The sequence below is a fragment of the Pan paniscus genome, chromosome 20 (assembly GCF_029289425.2).
Source record: "Pan paniscus chromosome 20, NHGRI_mPanPan1-v2.0_pri, whole genome shotgun sequence".
Taxonomy (NCBI): Eukaryota; Metazoa; Chordata; class Mammalia; order Primates; family Hominidae; genus Pan; species Pan paniscus.
The window spans coordinates 54,823,756-54,843,980 of record NC_073269.2 but is presented as its reverse complement, the minus strand read 5'-3'; the positions used below and the strand labels follow the sequence as shown (position 1 = coordinate 54,843,980).

At 53.8% G+C, this 20,225-nt stretch overlaps 1 protein-coding gene across 2 annotated transcripts; it reads left to right on the top strand.

Moving 5' to 3' along the window:
• Window positions 1-177: 177 nt before the first annotated feature.
• Window positions 178-20,133, top strand: RASIP1 (Ras interacting protein 1). 2 transcript variants are annotated; one of them, XM_034946821.4, is made up of 12 exons: window positions 178-297; window positions 531-671; window positions 1,172-1,857; window positions 5,255-5,610; window positions 11,118-11,771; window positions 13,286-13,323; window positions 13,558-13,709; window positions 13,828-13,931; window positions 15,754-15,997; window positions 16,205-16,377; window positions 18,711-18,858; window positions 19,721-20,133. In XM_034946821.4, the coding sequence occupies exons 2-12, from the start codon at window positions 535-537 to the stop codon at window positions 19,918-19,920; spliced, it is 2,892 nt and encodes a 963-aa protein (XP_034802712.1). In that variant the 5' UTR covers window positions 178-297; window positions 531-534; the 3' UTR covers window positions 19,921-20,133. The 2 variants fall into 2 exon arrangements, with proteins under 2 accessions (XP_034802712.1, XP_034802713.1); XM_034946822.3 differs by lacking the exons at window positions 13,286-13,323; window positions 13,558-13,709; window positions 13,828-13,931.
• The last annotated feature ends 92 nt before the right edge of the window (window positions 20,134-20,225 follow it).

Here is a 20,225-nt window from a genome sequence, read left to right as displayed (position 1 = left end):
ATGGGCTCCGCTCAGGGAGGAAGGGCAGGAAACCGGGACCCTTGGGTCCTGGAGGGGACCAACTGAGTGCGATGTAATTCCAGAATCAAGGAATGGGGCAGGGCCAACCCTACCCAGATCTCCTCCCCCAGGCCTGGTCTCCTCACAGGACGCCCCCTCCCCGCTCTTCCTGCCGGGTTTCCTCTTGCCTTTTCCTGTCCCCCACCCAGTGCTGGGAGCCGTGGCAGAGGCAAGAGCAGTGGAACTGACCCAGGCCAGTGGAGCCAGGGCCTCCGGGTGTGCCGGACCCGAAGCAGGGTAAGAGCCAGGGACCCAGCAGCCCAAACCCCTCCTCCCTGGGCCCCAAGACTCAGTCCCCCAGCCATCTTCCATCCCAGGACCCAGGAATCCAGGGTACCATCCCTCTCCTCCCCTGGACTCGCAAGTCTGAGCCCCAGCCCCCTCCTCCCTCTGACTCGGAGTCCAGGTTCCCTCCACCCCATCCCCACAAGAATGCCTTAGGAGTTGGGGCCTTACCCGCCTTCCCTTAGGGCCATGCTATCTGGTGAACGGAAGGAGGGCGGAAGCCCCCGCTTCGGGAAGCTTCATCTCCCCGTGGGCCTGTGGATCAATTCCCCCAGGAAGCAGCTGGCGAAGCTGGGGCGGCGCTGGCCCAGCGCAGCCTCTGTCAAGTGAGTGCCATCTCTGCAGGACTCCTGCCCCTGCACACCTGCTTCCCATCTGTCCCTGTTCACTGCCCAGTCCCTGCAAAGGGTTGGCTCCGGTCCTCATCCTGAATTGGGCAAGCGAGCTGATGGGCAGGGGGAGACGGTGGGGCACAGTGATACCAGGGCGCGGTGGGAGTAAGAGCTAGGCCAGGAGGTGGAGTGAGGCCGGATGGGCACGGGGATGGGGACAGAAGGAACAGGGGGATTGATTCACCTTCCTTCCTCCCCTCCCTGCTCACCTCTTGGAATTTCCTACTGTGGGACTTGCCTTTATTTATTTTTTTTTTCTCTCTCTCTTTGCCTCGCGTCTGTCCCCACCCTCACCCCCGCCCCGTCCATCCACCCTGGGTCCCTGTCCTCCCTCTGGGTCTCTGCCCACTTCCCTCCTAATATGCCCCCACCCCCGTCTTGGCGTGTCGTCCTGGGTCTCTCTCCCGCGACTCTGTTCCCCGGCGGACTCCCAGGTCTTCTTCGTCGGACACGGGGAGCCGCAGCAGCGAGCCGCTACCTCCGCCCCCGCCGCACGTGGAGCTGCGGCGAGTGGGCGCTGTCAAGGCGGCCGGGGGAGCCTCCGGTAGCCGCGCCAAGCGCATCTCCCAGCTCTTCCGGGGCTCGGGGACCGGGACCACGGGGTCCGGCGGCGCAGGAGGCCCTGGGACCCCGGGGGGCGCGCAGCGCTGGGCCAGCGAGAAGAAGCTGCCGGAGCTGGCGGCGGGCGTGGCCCCCGAGCCCCCGCTGGCTACCCGCGCCACGGCGCCCCCGGGGGTCCTCAAGATCTTCGGCGCCGGACTGGCATCGGGCGCCAACTACAAGAGCGTGCTGGCCACGGCGCGCTCCACGGCGCGCGAGCTCGTGGCCGAGGCGCTAGAGCGCTACGGCCTAGCAGGCAGCCCCGGCGGTGGCCCCGGCGAGAGCAGCTGCGTGGACGCCTTCGCTTTGTGCGACGCGCTGGGCCGGCCCGCGGCGGCGGGCGTGGGAAGCGGCGAGTGGCGGGCGGAGCACCTGCGCGTGCTGGGCGACTCCGAGCGCCCGCTGCTGGTGCAGGAGCTGTGGCGGGCGCGGCCTGGCTGGGCGCGGCGCTTCGAGTTGCGCGGCCGCGAGGAGGCGCGGCGCCTGGAGCAGGAGGCCTTCGGGGCCGTGGACAGCGAAGGTGAGCGGCGGGCGGGGCTCTGGGGCGGGGACTCGGTGCCAGAGAGGCGGGGTCCGTGGGGCGGGGCCTGGGCGGGGCTTGTGGGACTCGCGGGCTGGCTGGGGGCGGGGCCCGCGGGAGGGGACTGGACGGTGCGTGTTGGACTCTAGGCAGAGCTAGAGCAGGGCCGGGGGCGGCCAGATGGGCGGGCCTGAGAGTTGGGTGGGGCTTGTTGATTGAGCAGGAGTTTTACAGGGGCCAAGCTTGGGGCTTAGGCAGGACGGGGGCTGGTTGCTGGTGGTGGCTTGGAGCGGCCTGAAGTGGCTCCGAATTGGGGTTAGGGCCTTCTGCAGGCATTTCAGACTGCCTTGGAGGAGGTGGGGTGTGTAGCGGGGTCTGCGGAGTAGTAGATCCTGAGGAGCGGTTGTGGAGTCCAGTGGAATGGGCAGGAGTCCGCAGGGGCCTAAGGGATTCGCCCTGTGTGGTAGGTTAGAGGACACTAGCAATTTGCTGATCTTTGAAAGTTCCTTTGTCTAACCAATCCCCACTTTCTGGTAAGGTTTCTGCGAGGTCTGTTAGGTGTACATCCTGCAGCTTAATGGCTTAAAATGTACTCTCCTTTGATGTGGTCTCTTGGGGCCAATTAGGAGAAAGAGAAATCAATAGTGCAACTGTTTTGATACTGAATACTGACAAGGGTCTTTTTGAATTAAAGAACTAGTCCTGGCCGGGCGTGGTGGCTCAGGCCTGTAATCCCAGCACTTTGAGAGGCTGAGGCGGGCGGATCACCTGAGGTTGGGAGTTCGAGACCAGTCTGGCCAACATGGTGAAACCCTGTCTCTTCTAAAAATACAAAAATTAGCCGAGCGTGGTGACGCATGCCTGTAATCCCAGCTACTCGGGAGGCCGAGACATGAGAATAATTTGAACCCAGGAGGCAGAGGCTGCAGTGAGCCAAGATCGCGCCACTGAACTCCATCCAGCCTGGGGGACAGAGCGAGACTTCGTCTCTAAAAAACAAACAAACAAAAAAACTGTCCTCCAGAAAAAGAAAAAGGAATTGGAGACCTAGGAGCCGGAAGAGCAAGCACCGACAATGTTCTTGGGAGCGATGCAGAGCAGATGGGCGGGTCATGTTGTGGGGCGGGGCCTGTGGCGGGGCGGGGCGGGGCTTCTGGAAAAGCGTGGTCTGGCGCAAAAACTGTTGGGTCCCGCGAGGAGTGGTGGCATGTGGTGAGCATGGGTCTCTGTGGTAGGAGGCAGCTCTGCCAAGTAGGTTGAGGTGGCTATTGAGCAGGGCCTATGTGGGTGGAGCATAGAAGGGGGCGACACCTGCAGAGTGAGTGAATACAGGTTCCTCGATCAGGCCTGCTGGGACTAAGATGGGCGGAGCCGCTGAGGGGCCGGCCTTGGATAAGACGGCCTTAGGCTGGGTTGGCTGCCAAGTGGGATCACATGGGAAAGGAAGGGGCTGAAGGAAGATATCACTGTAGAGGCGAAGGAAGGCCTGGAACATAGAGTCAATGGTCAAATAGCTGGTGGTGGACCGCGCCTGGCAGGGGTGGGGCCTGGCGCACTGAGAGCACGGGTCTGCTCAGGGAGCCTTCTAAACGCTTTTCTGTATCTGAGCTTCCCTTTGGGAGATAGAATGTTGTAGCAATTCAACTGATGGGCTTTGAACTGGGGTTTGAATTCCAACCCATTCTGTGCCAGTTAATCTCAGTAAAATCCTAGGTGAGGATTCAATGGGATAATATATTCAATGTATATAAAGGGCCTAGCACAGGGCTTGGCACAGAGTAGGTGCTTAATAAAGAATGACGATTATAAGCATTGTCTCCGCCACCCCCTCGACAAAGTATCCATTGAGCACCTGGTGTAGGCCACACATTTTCCTTTTTGTTTTTTTGTTGTTGTTGTTGTTGTCGTTGTTGTTGTTCGAGATGGAGTCTTGCTCTGTTGCCCAGGCTGGAGTGCAGTGGCACGATCATGGCTCACTGCGACCTCCACCTCCCGGTTCAAGCAATTCTCCTGCCTCAGCCTCCCGAATAGCTGGGATTACAGGTGCCCACTACCACGCCTGGCTGATTTTTTGTATTTTGAGTAGAGATGGGGGTTTCGCCATGTTGGTCAGGCTGGTCTCGAATTCCTGACCTCAAGTGATCCACCCACCTCAGCCTCCCAAAGTACTGGGATTACAGGTGTGAGCCACCGCGCCCAGCCTGGCCACACAGTTTTCGGGGCACTGGGGAATACAGTGGGGACGTTGACAGATGAGGTTTCCACCCTCCCATATCTCACAAGCCTAGTGGGAAACACATCAGTCCAGTCATTCAGCTCATTTCCCCTTGGTGCCTACTGTGTGCCAGGGTTCCTGCTGGGTCCAGAAAAAGCTCAGAGTACCCGGTGGTGCAGTCACCTGCTTCAACTTGGACTGTCAGGGAAGGGTGTTTAGGAAGAGGTGGTTTCAGTCTCCTGGAGGGCAGGGTCTTCTCTGTTATCCAGTGACTTGAACAGTCCTAAGCATGTAGTAGGTAGTCAATAAATACTTGTTTTGTTTTGTTTTGTTTTTTGAGACGGAGTCTTGCTCTGTCGCCCAGGCTAGAGTGCAGTGGCGCGATCTCGGCTCACTGCAAGCTCCGCCTCCCGGGTTCATGCCATTCTCCTGCCTCAGCCTCCCGAGTAGCTGGGACTACAGGCGCCTGCCACATTTTTTGTATTTTTAGTAGAGACGGGGTTTCACCGTGTTAGCCATGATGGTCTCCTGACCTTGTGATCCGCCCGCCTCAGCCTCCCAAAGTGCTGGGATTACACGCGTGAGCCACCGCACCCGGCCTAAATACTTGTTAAAAGAACAAATGGGCTGGGCGCTGTGGCTCATGCCTGTAATCCCAGCACTTTGGGAGGCTGAGACGGGCGGATCACAAGGTCAGGAGTTCGAGACCGACCAGTTCGAGACCAGCCTGGCCAACATAGTGAAAACCCATCTATACTAAAAATACAAAAATTAACCGGGCGTTGTGGTGCGCGCCTGTAATCCCAGCTACTTGGGAGGCTGAGGCAGGAGAATTGCTTGAACCTGGGAGGCAGAGGTTGCAGTGAGCCGAGATCGTGCCACTGCACTCCAGCCTGGGCGACAGAGCGAGACTACATATTGAAATTAAAAAAAAAAAAAAAAAGAACAAATGATTCAATGGAAAAGAATGAATGAAATTCCTGAGCTGAAAACTGCAAGATGGGTATTAATCAGGACAGAAAGGTGTTCCACGCACAGGGAACAGAATATGCAAAAGCCTAAATCCTAAATGTGGGAAGCAGCCTCACCTCTCTGCAACCAGTTCTTTGTCTCATAATCTGCAGCTCTGTGTCTATCCCTGTCTTTCCAGGCTCAGCCTCACTGTTCTCCATCTCTCCGCAGGCACCGGCGCCCCTTCGTGGCGGCCACAGAAGAACCGCTCCCGGGCGGCGTCGGGTGGGGCAGCGCTGGCCAGTCCTGGCCCGGGGACCGGATCAGGGGCCCCAGCTGGGTCTGGAGGCAAGGAGCGCTCAGAAAACTTGTCTTTGCGGCGCAGTGTGTCGGAGCTTAGCCTTCAGGGGCGGCGGCGGCGGCAGCAGGAGCGGAGACAGCAGGCACTTAGCATGGCCCCAGGGGCAGCCGACGCCCAAATCGGACCTGCAGACCCCGGGGACTTCGATCAGTTGACTCAGTGCCTCATCCAGGCCCCCAGCAACCGCCCCTACTTCCTGCTGCTCCAGGGCTACCAGGACGCCCAGGTAACCGCCGCCCCAGCCCCGCACGCCCAGAGCCCTATACCCCATCTGTTGGTGGGTGAGCAACAAAACTACAACTCCCAGAAGGCCCGGGGCGCGCTAGCCTCAAGTACTCTAGTGGGGCGTGGTCCCTCAAGGTTCCAGAGTAGAGATTCACAGGAGAGGGAGAGGAGATGGCTGAGAAAGAGTCCAATGGAGGAGGAAATAGGGAATAGTTCACTTTATTCAAAGTTGGAGGAAAGCACTGTCTTCATTAAGGAGATTCCATTGTAGAAAGAAGATCCCCGCCAGGCGTGCGGCTCACTCTCATAATCGCAGCACTTTGGGAGGTCAAGGTGGAAGAATTGCTTGAGGCCAAAAGTTCGAGACCAGCCTGGACAACATAGTGAGATCCTGTCTCTACCAAAAATTAGGCCTGGCGCAGTGGCTCACGCCTGTTATCCCAGCACTTTGGGAGGCCTCGGTGGGTGGATCACCTGAGGTTGGGAGTTCAAGACCAACCAGACCAACATGGAGAAACCCTGTCTGTACTAAAAATACAAAATTAGCCGGGTGTGGTGGCGCACGCCTGTAATCCCAGCTACTCAGGAGGCTGAGGCAGGGGAATCGTTTGAACCCGGAAGGCAGAGGTTGCGGTGAGCCAAGATCGTTCCATTGCACTCCAGCCACGGAGACAGAGCAAGACTCTGTCTCAAAAAAAAAAAAAAAAAAAAAAAGCCGGGCGTGGTGGTGTGCACCTGTGGTCCCAGCTACTCGGGAGACTGAGGCAGGAGGATCTCTTGAGCTCAGGAGGTCGAGGCTTCCGTGAGCTATGATGGCACCACTGTACCATCACCAGCCTGGGTGACACACAGAGGCCCTGTCTCCAAAATAAATTTTTTTAATAAACTGTTTGTTTTTTTTTTGTCGGAGTCTCTCTCTGTCGCCCAGGCTGGACTCCAGTGGCGCGATCTCGGCTCACTGCAAGCTCTGCCTCCTAGATTCACGCCATTCTCCTGCCTCAGCCTCCCGAGTAGCTGGGACTACAGGCGCCCGCCACCATGCCCAGCTAATTTTTTTGTATTTTTAGTAGAGACGAGGTTTCACCGTTTAGCCAGGATGGTCTCAATCTCTTGACCTCGTGATCCGCCCACCTTGGCCTCCCAAAGTGCTGGGATTACTGGCGTAAGCCACTGTGCCTGGCCTAAAAATTTTTTTTAATAAAAATTTTTTTAAAAGAAAGATCCCCTTGGAAATATCTATTTCTTGAATCTATTTCTTGAGAGGGAGTAACAGGGGAGTCCACCTTCTAGGGCAGGGAAGTCATATGTTGCCTGGGATCACGTTCTGGATAAGCCTGTGTTTTCTTCGTAGGAGTGCACTGCCCCCTCCCCCCCCCCCTTTTTTTTTTTGAGACGGATTCTCAGTCTGTCACCCAGCCGGACTGCAGTGGTGCGATCTTGGCTCACTACAACCTCTGCCTCCCAGGTTCAAGCAATTCTCCTGCCTCGGCCTCCTGAGTAGCTGGGATTATAGGCGCCTGCCATGATGCCCAGCTAAATTTTGCATTTTTAGTAGGGACAGGGTGTTGCCATGTTGGCCAGGCTGGTCTCTGAACTCCTGACCTCAAGTGATCCACCTGCCTTGGCCTCCCAAAGTGCTGGGATTACAGGCGTGAGCCACCGCGCCCGGCCAGCACTGACCCATTTTTAGAAAGTGATGCTTTACATTGGAACAATTTGACCACTATTGATGGAGGCAGGTGGTATTGATCCTTCTATCTATTTTACATAGCTGGGTACCAATAGAACTTGATTGGTACAAAAGAGGAAGAAAGGATTGGTGGTTGAGGATCAGTGGGAAGTTACTGCACTAATAGAAATGTAGCATGTTGTCTGGGCACAGTGGCTCACTCCTGTAATCCCAGCACTTTGGGAAGCCAAAGCAGGAGGAACACTTGAGACCAGAAGTTTGGGACCAGCCTGGGCAACAGTGAAATCTTGTCTCTACAAAAAAGGACAAAAAATTACCCAGATGTAGTGGCACTTATCTGTAGTCTCAGCTACCCAGGAGGCTGAGGCAGGAGAATCCCCTGAGCCCAGGGAGGTCTAGGCTGCAGTAAGCTGTGATTGCACCACTGCACTCCAGCAAGGAGAGTGAGTAATGTGTTATTGGAAATATTCATTTATGTGCAGTGATCGGGTGAATTATCCTTATGGTGTGGCCAACTGATGGTTAACAATGGTACAGCCAAGCTAAACAAGTACAGCTGGGACCAATGGCAAAACCTTGTCTCTGTAAAAAATGAAAAACAAAAAGAAGGTGGTGTAGCTTATTCGACAGTTCCATTTTTACGGTCACAGAAAGATCCAATTGGGTTAGGCAGCTTGACTGTGTATATGGGTGAGAAGGTAAGACTCTCTTCAGGAAAGAGCTTGTATGGAAGAATTCATTCCTCCTTGTGGGGGCAAGGAGATGGGGAGAGCTCACTGTAGTAAGAGGATTGCATATATCATAACAGCCATTCCTCTGGACAAGGCTGGAGAACACGAGGGTCTCTTTTGGGAATGTGGTCAAATTGGAAGGACATATTCTTCCAGGTGGCAGCTCAAAGTAAGCCTGGGGAACATAGTGAGACCTCATCTGTATAAAAAACGGAAAACAGGCCGGGCGCGGTGGCTCATGCCTGTAATCTCAGCACTTTGGGAGGCTGAGGCAGGTGGATCACGAGGTCATGAGATCGAGACCATCCTGGCTAACAAGGTGAAACCCTATGTCTACTAAAAATATAAAAATTACCTGGGCGTGGTGGCGGGCACCTGTAGTCCCAGCTACTCAAGAGGCTAAGGCAGGAGAATGACGTGAACCCAGGAGGCGGAGCTTGTAGTGAGCCAAGATCGCGCCACTGCACTCCAGCCTGGGCGACAGAGAGAGACTCCGTCTTAAAAAAAAAAAAAAAGAAAAACAAAAACAAAAATTAGCCAGGTGTGGTGGTGTATGCCTGTCATTCTAGCTACTTGAGAGGCTGAGGTAGGAGGATCACTTGAGCCCAGGAGGTGGAGTCCGCAAGTCTGCAGTGAACCAAGATAATGCCACTGCACTCCAGTCTGATGACAGAGTGAGAGACCCTGTCTCAAAAAAGAAAAAAAAAAAAAAGAGATAAAAAAAAAGGTTTCATTTGAATTGTTCATTCCTTGGAGGCAGGAATACCAGGTGAATCTATTGTAGGAATTCATTTGGTTTGCCGATTCATGGAGTAGCTGTGAAGTGAAAGTTCACTGTAGGTGCCAAGAAAGCATCCCTTCCTGGGTTAGGGAGCAGGAGAGCCCATTGTAGAAAGGCGGCTTTTATTTTGGGTCATCCCATTCCTTCAGACAGGAATGAAGAACAGGAGATTCTACCTTCAGAAGGTGGTAAGACTGGAAAGGCCCATTTTTCTACAAGGGTAGATGAGCAAATCTTTTGGAGGTAGGAGTCTTTTTGGAAACACCCATTCATGGGGTAGGGGTAATGGTAGAATTTAGTGTAGAAGGGGGATCTATGCATATCAAGATGCCTGTTGTCTCAGTAATGGTTGGCGAATGGAAGGGGGTCAGATTGAGTGGTTCTACATTTATGGAATGGAGATGAGAGTCCATTTTTTAGGACGAGGTCTTCTGGAATGCCTGTCTTCATTTGATAAATGAGATGGAACACTCCATGGTTAGAGGTTGTCCGTGAAGGCATTTATTTATCCGTGGAGTGACCAGAAGAGCCCACTGTATGGAGATCTTTTTGGAGATGCCCTTTTTGGGGATTGGAATATTGAGAACGTCCATTGATGGAAGGGGGGTTATCTCTTTGAAATCCTCCGTTAGGGGAGTGGGAATAATAGGTGAGTCCATTGCAGGACTTAACTCCTGCAACCTCCACCTCCCAGGTTCAAGCGATATTCCTGCCTCAGTCTCCCGAGTAGCTGGGATTACAGGCATGAGCCACCTCACCTGGCTAATTTTGTATTTTTAGTAGAGAGAGGGTTTCTCCACATTGGTCAGGCTGGTCTCGAACTCCCTACCTCAGGTGATCTGCCGGCCTTGGTCTCCACTGCGCCCGGCCTCTTTTTTTTGAGTCTCACTCTGTTGCCCAGGCTGGAGTGCAGTAGCATGATCTTGGCTCATTGCAACCTCTGCCTCCTGGGTTCAAGCGATTCTTGTGCCTCAGCCTCCCAAGTAGCTGGGACTACAGTCATGCGCCACCATACCTGGCTAATTTTTGTATTTTTAGTAGAGACAGGTTTCACCATGTCTGGTCTTGAACTCTTGACCTCAGGTGATTCACCTGCCTCGGCCTCCCAAAGTGCTGGGATTGCAGGTGTCAGCCACTATGCCCAGTCCAAGGGAATCTCTTTAAAAGTACCCATTCATTGCTTTAGGAATATTGAGAAAAACTATTATTGGAAGGGGAAATATATCTGGAAGCCTTTACCATGGTGGGGTGGGGGTGAAATAATGGACAGGTGGGACCAGGGATGGGGAAAAGGAGATTTCCTTGGAAAGGTCCATTCTTTGAGGGTGAGGGTAGTTGGACAGTTCATTTTAGAAATGGGGATCTCCTTGAAAGCATCTAATGCTTGAGGGAAAGAAATGGTAGAACCCACGTTAAGAAATGGGTCTCTGGCCGGGTGTGGTGGCTCACACCTGTAATCTCAGCACTTTAGGAGGCCAAGGCAGGCGGATCACAAGGTCAAGAGATCAAGACCATCCTGGCCAACATGGTGACCCTGTCCCTACTAAAAATACAAAAATTAGCTGGGCGTGATGGTGCGCGCCTGTAGTCTCAACTACTCGGGAGGTTGAGGCAGGGGAATCGCTTGAACCCGGGAGGCGGAGGTTGGAGTGAGCCGAGATCGTGCCACTGCACTCCAGCCTGGCAACAGAGCGTGACTCTGTCTCAAAAAAAAAAAAAGGGGGGGTCTCCTTGTACATAGCCGGTCTTCGGGATGGGTGTTATGGGACCATCCACCATACAAAGTGCCTGGGAAGAGTCCACTCAGTGGCGTTGTGGGTGCTTAGAGAGTCCTTTGAGATCCAGATCTCCTTGGAGTGTCTATTCAAAGTCGGTGGGGGGCCGGGCGCGATAGTTCACGCCTGTAATCCCAGCACTTTGGGAGGCCGAGGTAGGTGGATCACCTGAGATCAGGAGTTTAAGACCAGCCTGGCCAACATGGTGAAACCCTTTCCCTACTAAAAATACAAAAATTAGCCGGGTGTGGTGGCGGGCGCCTGTACTCCCAGCTACTCAACAGACTGAGGCAGGAGAATTGCTTGAACTCAGGAGGCAGAGGTTGCAGTGAGCCGAGATCGTGCCACTGGACTCCAGTCTGGAGGACAGAGCGAGACTCCATCTCAAAAAAAAAAAAAAAAAAAAAAAAAAAAAAAAGAAGGAAAAAGAAGGTTGGTGGGAATAGAAAAGTTGTTGTAGAAAACAGAGAGAACAGATCTGAAGATATGTATTGAAGTGATGTCCTTAGTGCATCCTCGTTTCCCCTCCAGGACTTTGTGGTGTATGTGATGACGCGAGAGCAGCACGTGTTTGGGCGAGGTGGGAACTCGTCGGGCCGCGGCGGGTCCCCGGCTCCCTATGTGGACACCTTCCTCAACGCCCCGGACATCCTGCCGCGTCACTGCACAGTGCGCGCGGGCCCTGAGCACCCGGCCATGGTGCGCCCGTCCCGGGGCGCCCCAGTCACGCACAACGGGTGCCTCCTGCTGCGGGAGGCTGAGCTGCACCCGGGCGACCTCCTGGGGCTGGGCGAGCACTTCCTGTTCATGTACAAGGACCCCCGCACTGGGGGCTCCGGGCCTGCGAGGCCGCCGTGGCTGCCCGCGCGCCCCGGGGCCACGCCGCCGGGCCCTGGCTGGGCCTTCTCCTGTCGCCTGTGCGGCCGCGGGCTGCAGGAGCGCGGCGAGGCACTGGCCGCCTACCTGGACGGCCGTGAGCCAGTCCTGCGCTTCCGGCCACGCGAGGAGGAGGCGCTGCTGGGCGAGATCGTGCGCGCCGCAGCCGCCGGCGCGGGAGACCTGCCGCCCCTCGGGCCCGCCACGCTGCTGGCGCTGTGCGTGCAGCATTCCGCCCGTGAGCTGGAGCTGGGCCACCTGCCACGACTGCTGGGCCGCCTGGCCCGGCTCATCAAGGAGGCCGTCTGGGTGAGCGCCCCCCATTCGCCGTCCAGCCCCACCAGCGCCCCAAGTCCCTTCTCCAGCCTCCCCTCCCTACCTTCAACCCTTTTCATAGCTGGGCTGGGTGAAACTACTGTTCCCATGACGCCTCGGGAAGGATTTGGGGTTTGGGGTTTTGTTTGTTTGTTTGTTTGCTTGCTTGCTTTTGTTTTTGAGACGGAGTCTCGCTCTGTTACCCAGGCTGGAGTGCAGTGGCGGTCTTGGTTCACTGCAACCTCTACCTCCGGGGTTCAAATGATTCTTCTGCCTCAGCCTCCCGAGTAGCTGGGATTGCAGGCGCCTGCCAGCACGCCCGGCTAATTTTTTGTATTTTTAGTAAGACGGGGTTTCACCATATTGGCCAGGCTTGTCTGGAACTCCTGACCTCGTGGTTCGCCCGCCTCGGCCTCCCAAAGCGCTGGGATTACAGGTGTGAGCCACCACACCCAGCGTTTTGGGGTTATTAAGCAAGGGGCCCCCCATAGAACGCTGGGAGATGTAGATCCACTGCACTTAGAGGGAAGCCCAAACTCACCTTAGGAGAGCTCACCTAAGCACGAACTCACCTTAGGAAGAAACCACTATGGGAGATGGTGGGGGAGAGATCCCATTGGATGAGAAGTTGACAGAGATCAGTGTGAGAATTCACCGCAGCCCATTGGGCTTGGAGCTTGGATAGCAGTGAGCGAGTTCATTCCTGGAGGCGAGGAAGCACAAAGCCACTGGACCTACAGATGGAAGTTCCAGAAAGAAACCATTCAGAGTGGGGGAAACGTTCCATCCTATTGAGCTAGGGCCTAACCAGAGAGGTTTAAGGAGTTTCTTGGGGGTAAAAATTGGAGAAGAGGACCTGAAGGAGCTAGACCACTCATAATCATAGGGTGTGTATGTTTTTAAAAGTAAGGAGAGACCATTCTAAAGCTTGTGGGATTAGAATTTGTCTCAAGAGCCAGGCGTGGTGGCTCATGCCTGTAATCCCAGCACTTTGGGAGGCCGAGGCGGGCAGATCACCTGAAGTCGGGAGATCGAGACCATCCTGGCTAACATGGTGAAACCCCGTCTCTACTAAAAATGCAAAAAATTAGCCAGGCATGGTGGCACATGCCTGTAATCCCAGCTACTTGGGAGGCTGAGGCAGGAGAATCACTTGAACCTGGGAGGCAGAGGTTGCAGTGAGCTGAAATTGAGCCATTGCACCCCAGCCTGGGCAACAACAGGGTAACTCCATCTCAAAAAAAAAAAAAAAAAAAGAATCCGTATGAAGAGTGAAGGCCAGTTGCAGTGGCTCATGCCTATAATCCTAGTTCTTTGGGAGGCCAAGGTGGGAGGATCATTTGAGCTCAGGAGTTGGAGACCACCGGTGGCAACATAGTAAGACCCCATCTCTAAGAAAAGTAGGACCAGTCTCTATGAGAGCTGTGCTTCTATAAAAACCAGGGTATTAACTCTTAAGCCCCTCAGTGGATCCCCCTCACCTTGATTCTGATCTTACTGTTCCACAGGAAAAGATTAAGGAAATTGGAGACCGTCAGCCAGAAAAGTAAGAGAAATTCTGAGCAGAGTGGTCTGGAGGGATGCAGGGGTCGGGTTTTGCGTCTAGTTCTGTGTTCACCCCATGCATGCCCCAGTGCAAGTTTCTGCTTCTCCTTGCGCTCAACTTTTCCAGCTGCGCAATGGGAGTTGGTCTTGCTCTCCCACTTAGACTTAGATCTTGGGGTTTGTAAACTATGATGAGGGTTGGGCAGGGATCACAAATTTCTTCCTCTTTTTCAAGCCACCCTGAGGGGGTCCCCGAGGTGCCCCTGACTCCTGAAGCTGTGTCTGTGGAGCTGCGGCCACTCATGCTGTGGATGGCCAACACCACGGAGCTGCTTAGCTTTGTGCAGGAGAAGGTGCTGGAAATGGAGAAGGAGGCTGACCAAGAGGGTGAGCTCTGACTCAGGCTCAGGCTTGTCCAAGTCTCCCATCATGCCCTGCACCTGGGGACCTGGGCTCCTGGCTGCCGACTTCTGGTTCTCCCTCTTAACCCCAAGCCTGTCCTCAGACCCACAGCTCTGCAATGACTTGGAATTATGTGATGAGGCCATGGCCCTCCTGGATGAGGTCATCATGTGTACCTTCCAGCAGTCTGTCTACTACCTCACCAAGGTTGGCCCTTGCCTCTTACTTCCTGTTTGACATAGCATCATTTCCTGTTTCACGTAATATCACTTCCTGTTTGTGGTAACATCACTTCTTGTTTGAACTACACTGTGTGGCTCTGATGTCACTATTTGACTCAAGATTTTCTGCTTCTCTGCCATGACATCCCATCTCACCCAAGGACTTTGCTGTTCTGACATCACTTGTTAGAGCTTACATCACTTCCTGCCTTTCTGGCTTCTTTTCCTTTGTAATCATCACCTGGGCAAACGCGGTGGCTCACATCTGTAATCCCAGCACTTTGGGAGGTCAAGGCGGGTGGATCACTTGAGGTCAGGAGTTTGAGAGCAGCCTGGCCAACATGGTGAAACCCCATCTCTACTAAAAATACAAAATTAGCCAGGCATGGTGGCCTGCGCCTATAATTCCAGCTATTGGAGAGGCTGAGGCACAAGAATCACTTGAACCTGGGAGGCGGATGTTGCAGTGAACCAAGATTACTTCATGCCACTGCACTCCAGCCCGGGAGATGGAGCGAGACTCTGTCTCAAAAAAGTAATATAAAGCCAGATGCAGTGGCTCACGCCTGTAATCCCAGCATTTTGGGAGGCCAAGGTGGGCAGACCGCGAGGTCAGGAGTTTGAGACCAGACTGACCAACATGGTAAAACCCCGTCTCTACTAAAAATACAAAAATTAGCTGGGTATGGTAGCGCGTGCCTGTAATCCCAGCTACTCAGGAGGCTGAGGGAGGAGAATCGCTTGAACCCGGGAGGCGGAGGTTGCAGTGAGCTGAAATCGCACCACTGCACTCCAGGGCGACAGTGACAGACTCCATCTCAAAAAAGTAAAATAAAATAAAACGAAATAAAAAAAAAAGTAATCATCACCACTTTTGACAGGCTGACCTCACTACTTGGTAACATCACCATTACCACCTTCTGAATCTCCCACTTTCTAAGTCTACTCTTCAGTCACTGTTAAGTTTCATATATAATAGATAGATAAATGATTGATAGATAGCTAGAGATCAAATAGTGCCAGGAACTGTGATTTAAACTGAAGATCCTCTTTCATCAGGCCCCACTTCTTTCGCTTGCTGACCTCACTTCCTACAGCTCTGAATTCACTTCCCTTTCAGAACGACAGATCTTTTTCTCTGAGTGCCCTTCCTGGAAGGGCCTGCTTTCTGCCCCAGTTTCCCCACCATTACCCTTGACCTTAACACCACTTCTTGGCATTCTCAGGGTTTCTGGCTTATGGTGGGCTTGATGCCCTATGTGCAAGAATGAGAGAGGATCTTTTGGGACAGCTAACTATCAGTCTCTAAGTTCCTCTAGCAGCCTGGATTGTGAAGCCCTTTCCTCCTTCACTTCCTGTACATTCCTGCCAAGTGTGCGTTTATTTCTTCTGTTTCTGACCTCATTTCCTGTCCTTGGCCTGATCTCATTTTCCACTGGCAGACTGCCATCCCACTCCCACTTCCTGACTCTCCATTCTTTTTCTTTCCTTTGGGAATTCAGGATGAATAATTCTTTGACTGAAAGGGAACTCTTTGTCCAGTATCCTTTGTCCTCCTTGAGCTGTCTCTGCTGAGAACTACGAGTCCCACAATGCACAAGAGGTGATCTTAAAATACTCGAGAAACTTGTATACCCTTCTATCAAGTAGGGATTTGCTCACGGAGACCCTTTGGGTGTTGACTGTAGAATGGACCACAACTCCCAGAAGACTTTGGTGGCGCTCCCCACTATCTTCATGCTCTATTACCCTGAAGCTTCCTGGGAGTTGTAGTCCAATCACTTGTTTCCACTTCTCTATTTTCTCAGACTCTGTATTCAACGCTGCCTGCTCTCCTGGATAGTAACCCTTTCACAGCTGGTGCAGAGCTGCCGGGGCCTGGCGCGGAGCTGGGGGCCATGCCTCCAGGATTGAGACCTACCCTGGGCGTGTTCCAGGCAGCCTTGGAGCTGACCAGCCAGTGCGAGCTGCACCCTGACCTCGTGTCTCAGACTTTTGGCTACTTGTTCTTCTTCTCCAACGCATCCCTTCTCAACTCGCTGATGGAACGAGGTGAAGGTTGGCTGGGAGCTGTCAGGGAGGCAAAGACAGGAGCCACTGAGACTCAGGTCATATTAGACACACCACGGGCTCAAGCCTCACCTTTGGGTACCCTGGAGAACAAGCTCCAGATCCCAGGCTGAAGGATAGGAAGAGTCTGGGAGGCAGGAGCACAGAGTCCAGCCGACCAACTGCCTCTTATACCTTTAACACCCACAGGTCAAGGCCGGCCTTTCTATCAATGGTCCCGAGCTGTTCAAATCCGAACCAACCTGGACCTCGTCTTGGACTGGCTACAGGGAGCTGGGCTGGGCGACATTGCTACTGAGTTCTTCCGGAAACTCTCCATGGCTGTGAACCTGCTCTGTGTGCCCCGCACTTCCCTGCTCAAGGTGACTCCTGGTCAGCTATACCTGACCCCTGACCTCTGACTCCTCAACCCCCCTCAGCCACCTTCTATATTCAGCTCACCGTCGGAGCTCCCCTTGAACCCCATGCCATCCCCAGCCCCAGCTCAGACACTGTGGGTAACACATTGGCAGGTAGAAGGAAGCCAGCACCAACAATGACTAAACTCGGCTGTGTCTGAATCCTGGTGGAACTTATTAAAAATAGTTTCCAGGCCAGGAGCAGTGGCTCGCGCCTATAATCCCAACACTTTGGGAGGCCTAAGTAGGTGGATCACTTGAGGCCAGGAGTTTGAGACCAGCCTGGCCAACATGGCGAAACGCTGTCTCTACTAAAAATACAAAAATTAGCCAGGCTTGATGGCGTACGCCTGTAATCCCAGTTACTCTGGAGGCTGAGGGAGGAGAATCGCTGGAACCTGGGAGGCAGAAGCTGCAGTGAGCCAAGATTGCACCATTGCACTCCAGCCGGGGCGACAGAGCGAGACCCTGTCTCCAGAAAAAAAAAAAAAAAAAGTTTCCAGGGTCCCTCACTCAGACATGCTGAGTCAGAAAGTGTGGTATGAGACAAAGGAACATGATGATTAAAACATTCATTGAACATGAACTACCTACCAGGCACCCTGTTTAGCACTTCTAGTTTAATGCTGACAAAGCCCCATCGAAGTAGGTGACTGACTGTTTTTTGGAAGAGGAAACAGAATCACAGAATCAGGTAGGACAGGTCGCTTGATTTCACTTATTTTTCCTTTTTTTTTTTTTTTTTTTTGAGACGGAGTCTCACTCTGTCACCCAGGCTGGAGTGCAATGGCATGATCTCGGCTCACTCCAACCTCCGCCTCCCGAGTTCAAGCGATTCTCCTGCCACAGCCTCCTGAGTAGCCGGGATAACAGGCACGCGCCACCACACCCGGCTAATTTTTGTAATTTTGGTAGAGACAGGGTTTCACCTTGTTGGGCAGACTGGTCTTGAACTCCTGACCTCAGGGGATTCGCCTGCCTCGGCCTCCCAAAGTGCTGGGATTACAGGCGTGAGCCACCATGGCCGGCCAATTTCAATTATTTTATTTTCCTTTCTTCTTAAATATCTTACAAAAACTGTTCCCCATAGACATTTATTTATTTATATCAAATGTTTATAATGGGCTGGGCGTAGTGGCTAATGCCTGTAATGCCAGCATTTTGGGAGGCCGAGGTGGAAGGACCGCTTGAGCCCAGGAGTTTGACACCAGTTGGCAACATAGGGGAGACACCATCTCTACCAAAAATTTTAAAAATTAGCCAGGTGTGGGGGCACACGTCTGTGGTCCCAGCCACTCCAGAAGCAGAGGTGGAAGGACTGCTTGAGCCCAGGAGGTTGAGGCTGCAGTGAGCCACAGTCATGCCACTGCACTCCAGCATGGGTGACAAAGCAAGACCCTGTCTCAAAACAATAAGAAAGTTTACCATGCATTTAATAAGCCCCAGGCAGTGTTCCAAGCACTTTACAATTTTGCCATATTGCATCCTCATACCAACTCTATTAGATAGTTCCTGTTCTCCAAATTTATGGATGAGGAGACTAGGGGACGGTGACCTGCCAGAAGGTAATAAGTGACCCACCTGGGATTTTTGAACTCAGGCAGTCTAGGTGGAGTCTCTGATGTTAAGCACATTGATGGTTCTGACGTCAGCTACATCAGGTGTAGACATTGTCAAACAGATATAGAGTGGCCACCACAGAATAATGAATCCCAACTGGGCGCAGTGGCTCATGCCTGTAATCCTAGAACTTTGAGAAGCTTGAGACCAGCCTGGGCAGCATAGTGAGATCCCATCTCTACAAAAACTTAACCAGGTGTGGTGGCGTGTGCCTGTAGTCCCAGCTACTCTGGAGGCTGGGGCCAAGGATCACTTGAGCCCAGGATCACTTGAGCCGGGAGTTTGAGGCTGCAGCAAGCCACGATCGCGCCACTGCACTCCAGCCTGGGCGACGGAGTGAGACCCTGTCTCTTTAAGGACAAAAAAAAAAAAAAAAAATCCCCAAGTACCATCGCCAGATTCAATAATATAAACGAATGGCCAATCTTATTTATTTCCACCCTACTCATTTCCTGTATCCTCAATTATCCTGAGGCACATCACATTTTTACAAATTGCTGGGAGCACACCCTTCCCCACCATCACTTTGGTGATAAACAGAATTCACAGTGCCCGGAAGACACTGCAGAGATGCCATTATCTTCCCACCACACCCACTCCCCTTATGGAAGCCCTTCCATTTCATTTCTCAACTGCCCCGTAATGACCATCAACCTCTCACCTGGTCTTCCCACCAGGCTTCATGGAGCAGCCTAAGAACCGACCACCCCACCTTGACCCCCGCCCAGCTGCACCATCTGCTCAGCCACTATCAGCTGGGCCCTGGCCGCGGGCCGCCAGCCGCGTGGGACCCTCCCCCTGCAGAGCGGGAGGCTGTGGACACAGGTGAGGAGCAATGGGATACAGCATTGGGGCTGTCAGCTTTCTTCTTCTTCTTCTTTTGAGACGGAGTCTCGCCCTGTCACTCAGGCTGGAGTGCAATGGCGCGATCTTGGCTCACTGCAACCTCTGCCTCCCGGGTTCAAGCGATTCTCCTGCCTCAGCCTCCCGAGTAGCTGGGATTACAGGCATGCGCCACCACGCCTGGCTAATTTTTTGTATCTTTAGTAGAGACGGGGGTTTCACCGTGTTGGCCAGGCTGGTCTCGAACTCCTGACCTCGTGATCCGCCCGCCTCGGCCTCCCAAAGTGCTGGGATTACAGGCGTGAACCACCTCACCTTTCTTCTTTTCTCAGGATCTTGGAGTCCAGATCCCCAGTCTCCTTCTAACCCCAGATTCTGGACCCCTGTCCCTCCCCACCAGGACATAAGTGCAGGACCCAGCCCCTTCCCCCGTCAAGATACAGGAGTTCAAGCCCCCAGCTCCCTTTATTCTCTGGGGTTCGCATCCCTAGTCCATTCCCTCCACCAGCCACCCACCCACCACCCCTAGGAGTCCAGGTCTCGGGACTTTCACTCCCCTGAACTTGACTCCTCCACCTTTAGGAATCTGTAAGGCAAGTTCCCAGCCCTTTCTCAGGGATTTGGGAAGCCGTTTCCCAGGCAACGGTGGCCTTCCATCGTCTGAACTACAACTTCCATCATGCCCAGGGGCTCCTAGAGTAGCGTGTGAACGGACCCCGCCCCAGGAGTTGCTGGGGTTTGTAGTTTTTTTCTTCCTTTGGGTGTGACGCAGCCTCGGCTCTCCCCGATGGAACTACCTCACTCCCACTTTCAGACTCTAACCGCGCCGCCTTCGGCCTCACAGGGGACATCTTCGAAAGCTTCTCCTCGCACCCGCCCCTCATCCTCCCCCTGGGGAGCTCGCGCCTGCGCCTCACTGGTCCAGTGACGGACGATGCCTTGCACCGTGAACTCCGTAGGCTCCGCCGCCTCCTCTGGGATCTTGAGCAGCAGGAGCTGCCAGCCAATTATCGCCATGGGCCTCCCGTGGCCACGTCTCCTTGAGAACCAATACCAAACGAGCGCGCGAACCTTGAAATGTCACGGGCTTCTACTGACAGGAGCCCGCCTGAGCGCAGAGCTTTCTGGGAGTTGTAGTTCTTATCCCGCGTGGAATGTTGGGAGATTGAGTTTTCGGGAAGTAGCGGATGGGACGGTGGGAGCATGGGCTTAGGATGTGAATGCCAGGGAGCAATAAAGGTATCCGTGGTATCGGCAGCGCCTCGATTGTTAAGACTCAGGGGCGCTAATGATGATTTTCTGCAGAACAAGGTTGCAGGGCCCTTGTCTGGGCCCCTGCCGAGTCTGAG

Coding starts and splice junctions, on each gene's coding strand:
- RASIP1 (XM_034946821.4), top strand. CDS start 535: ATGCTATCTGGTGAACGGAAGGAGGGCGGAAGCCCCCGCTTCGGGAAG. Junction 13,710..13,827: donor GAAGGAGGCTGACCAAGAGG/GTGAGCTCTGAC, acceptor GCCTGTCCTCAG/ACCCACAGCTCTGCAATGAC. Junction 13,932..15,753: donor CTGTCTACTACCTCACCAAG/GTTGGCCCTTGC, acceptor CTATTTTCTCAG/ACTCTGTATTCAACGCTGCC.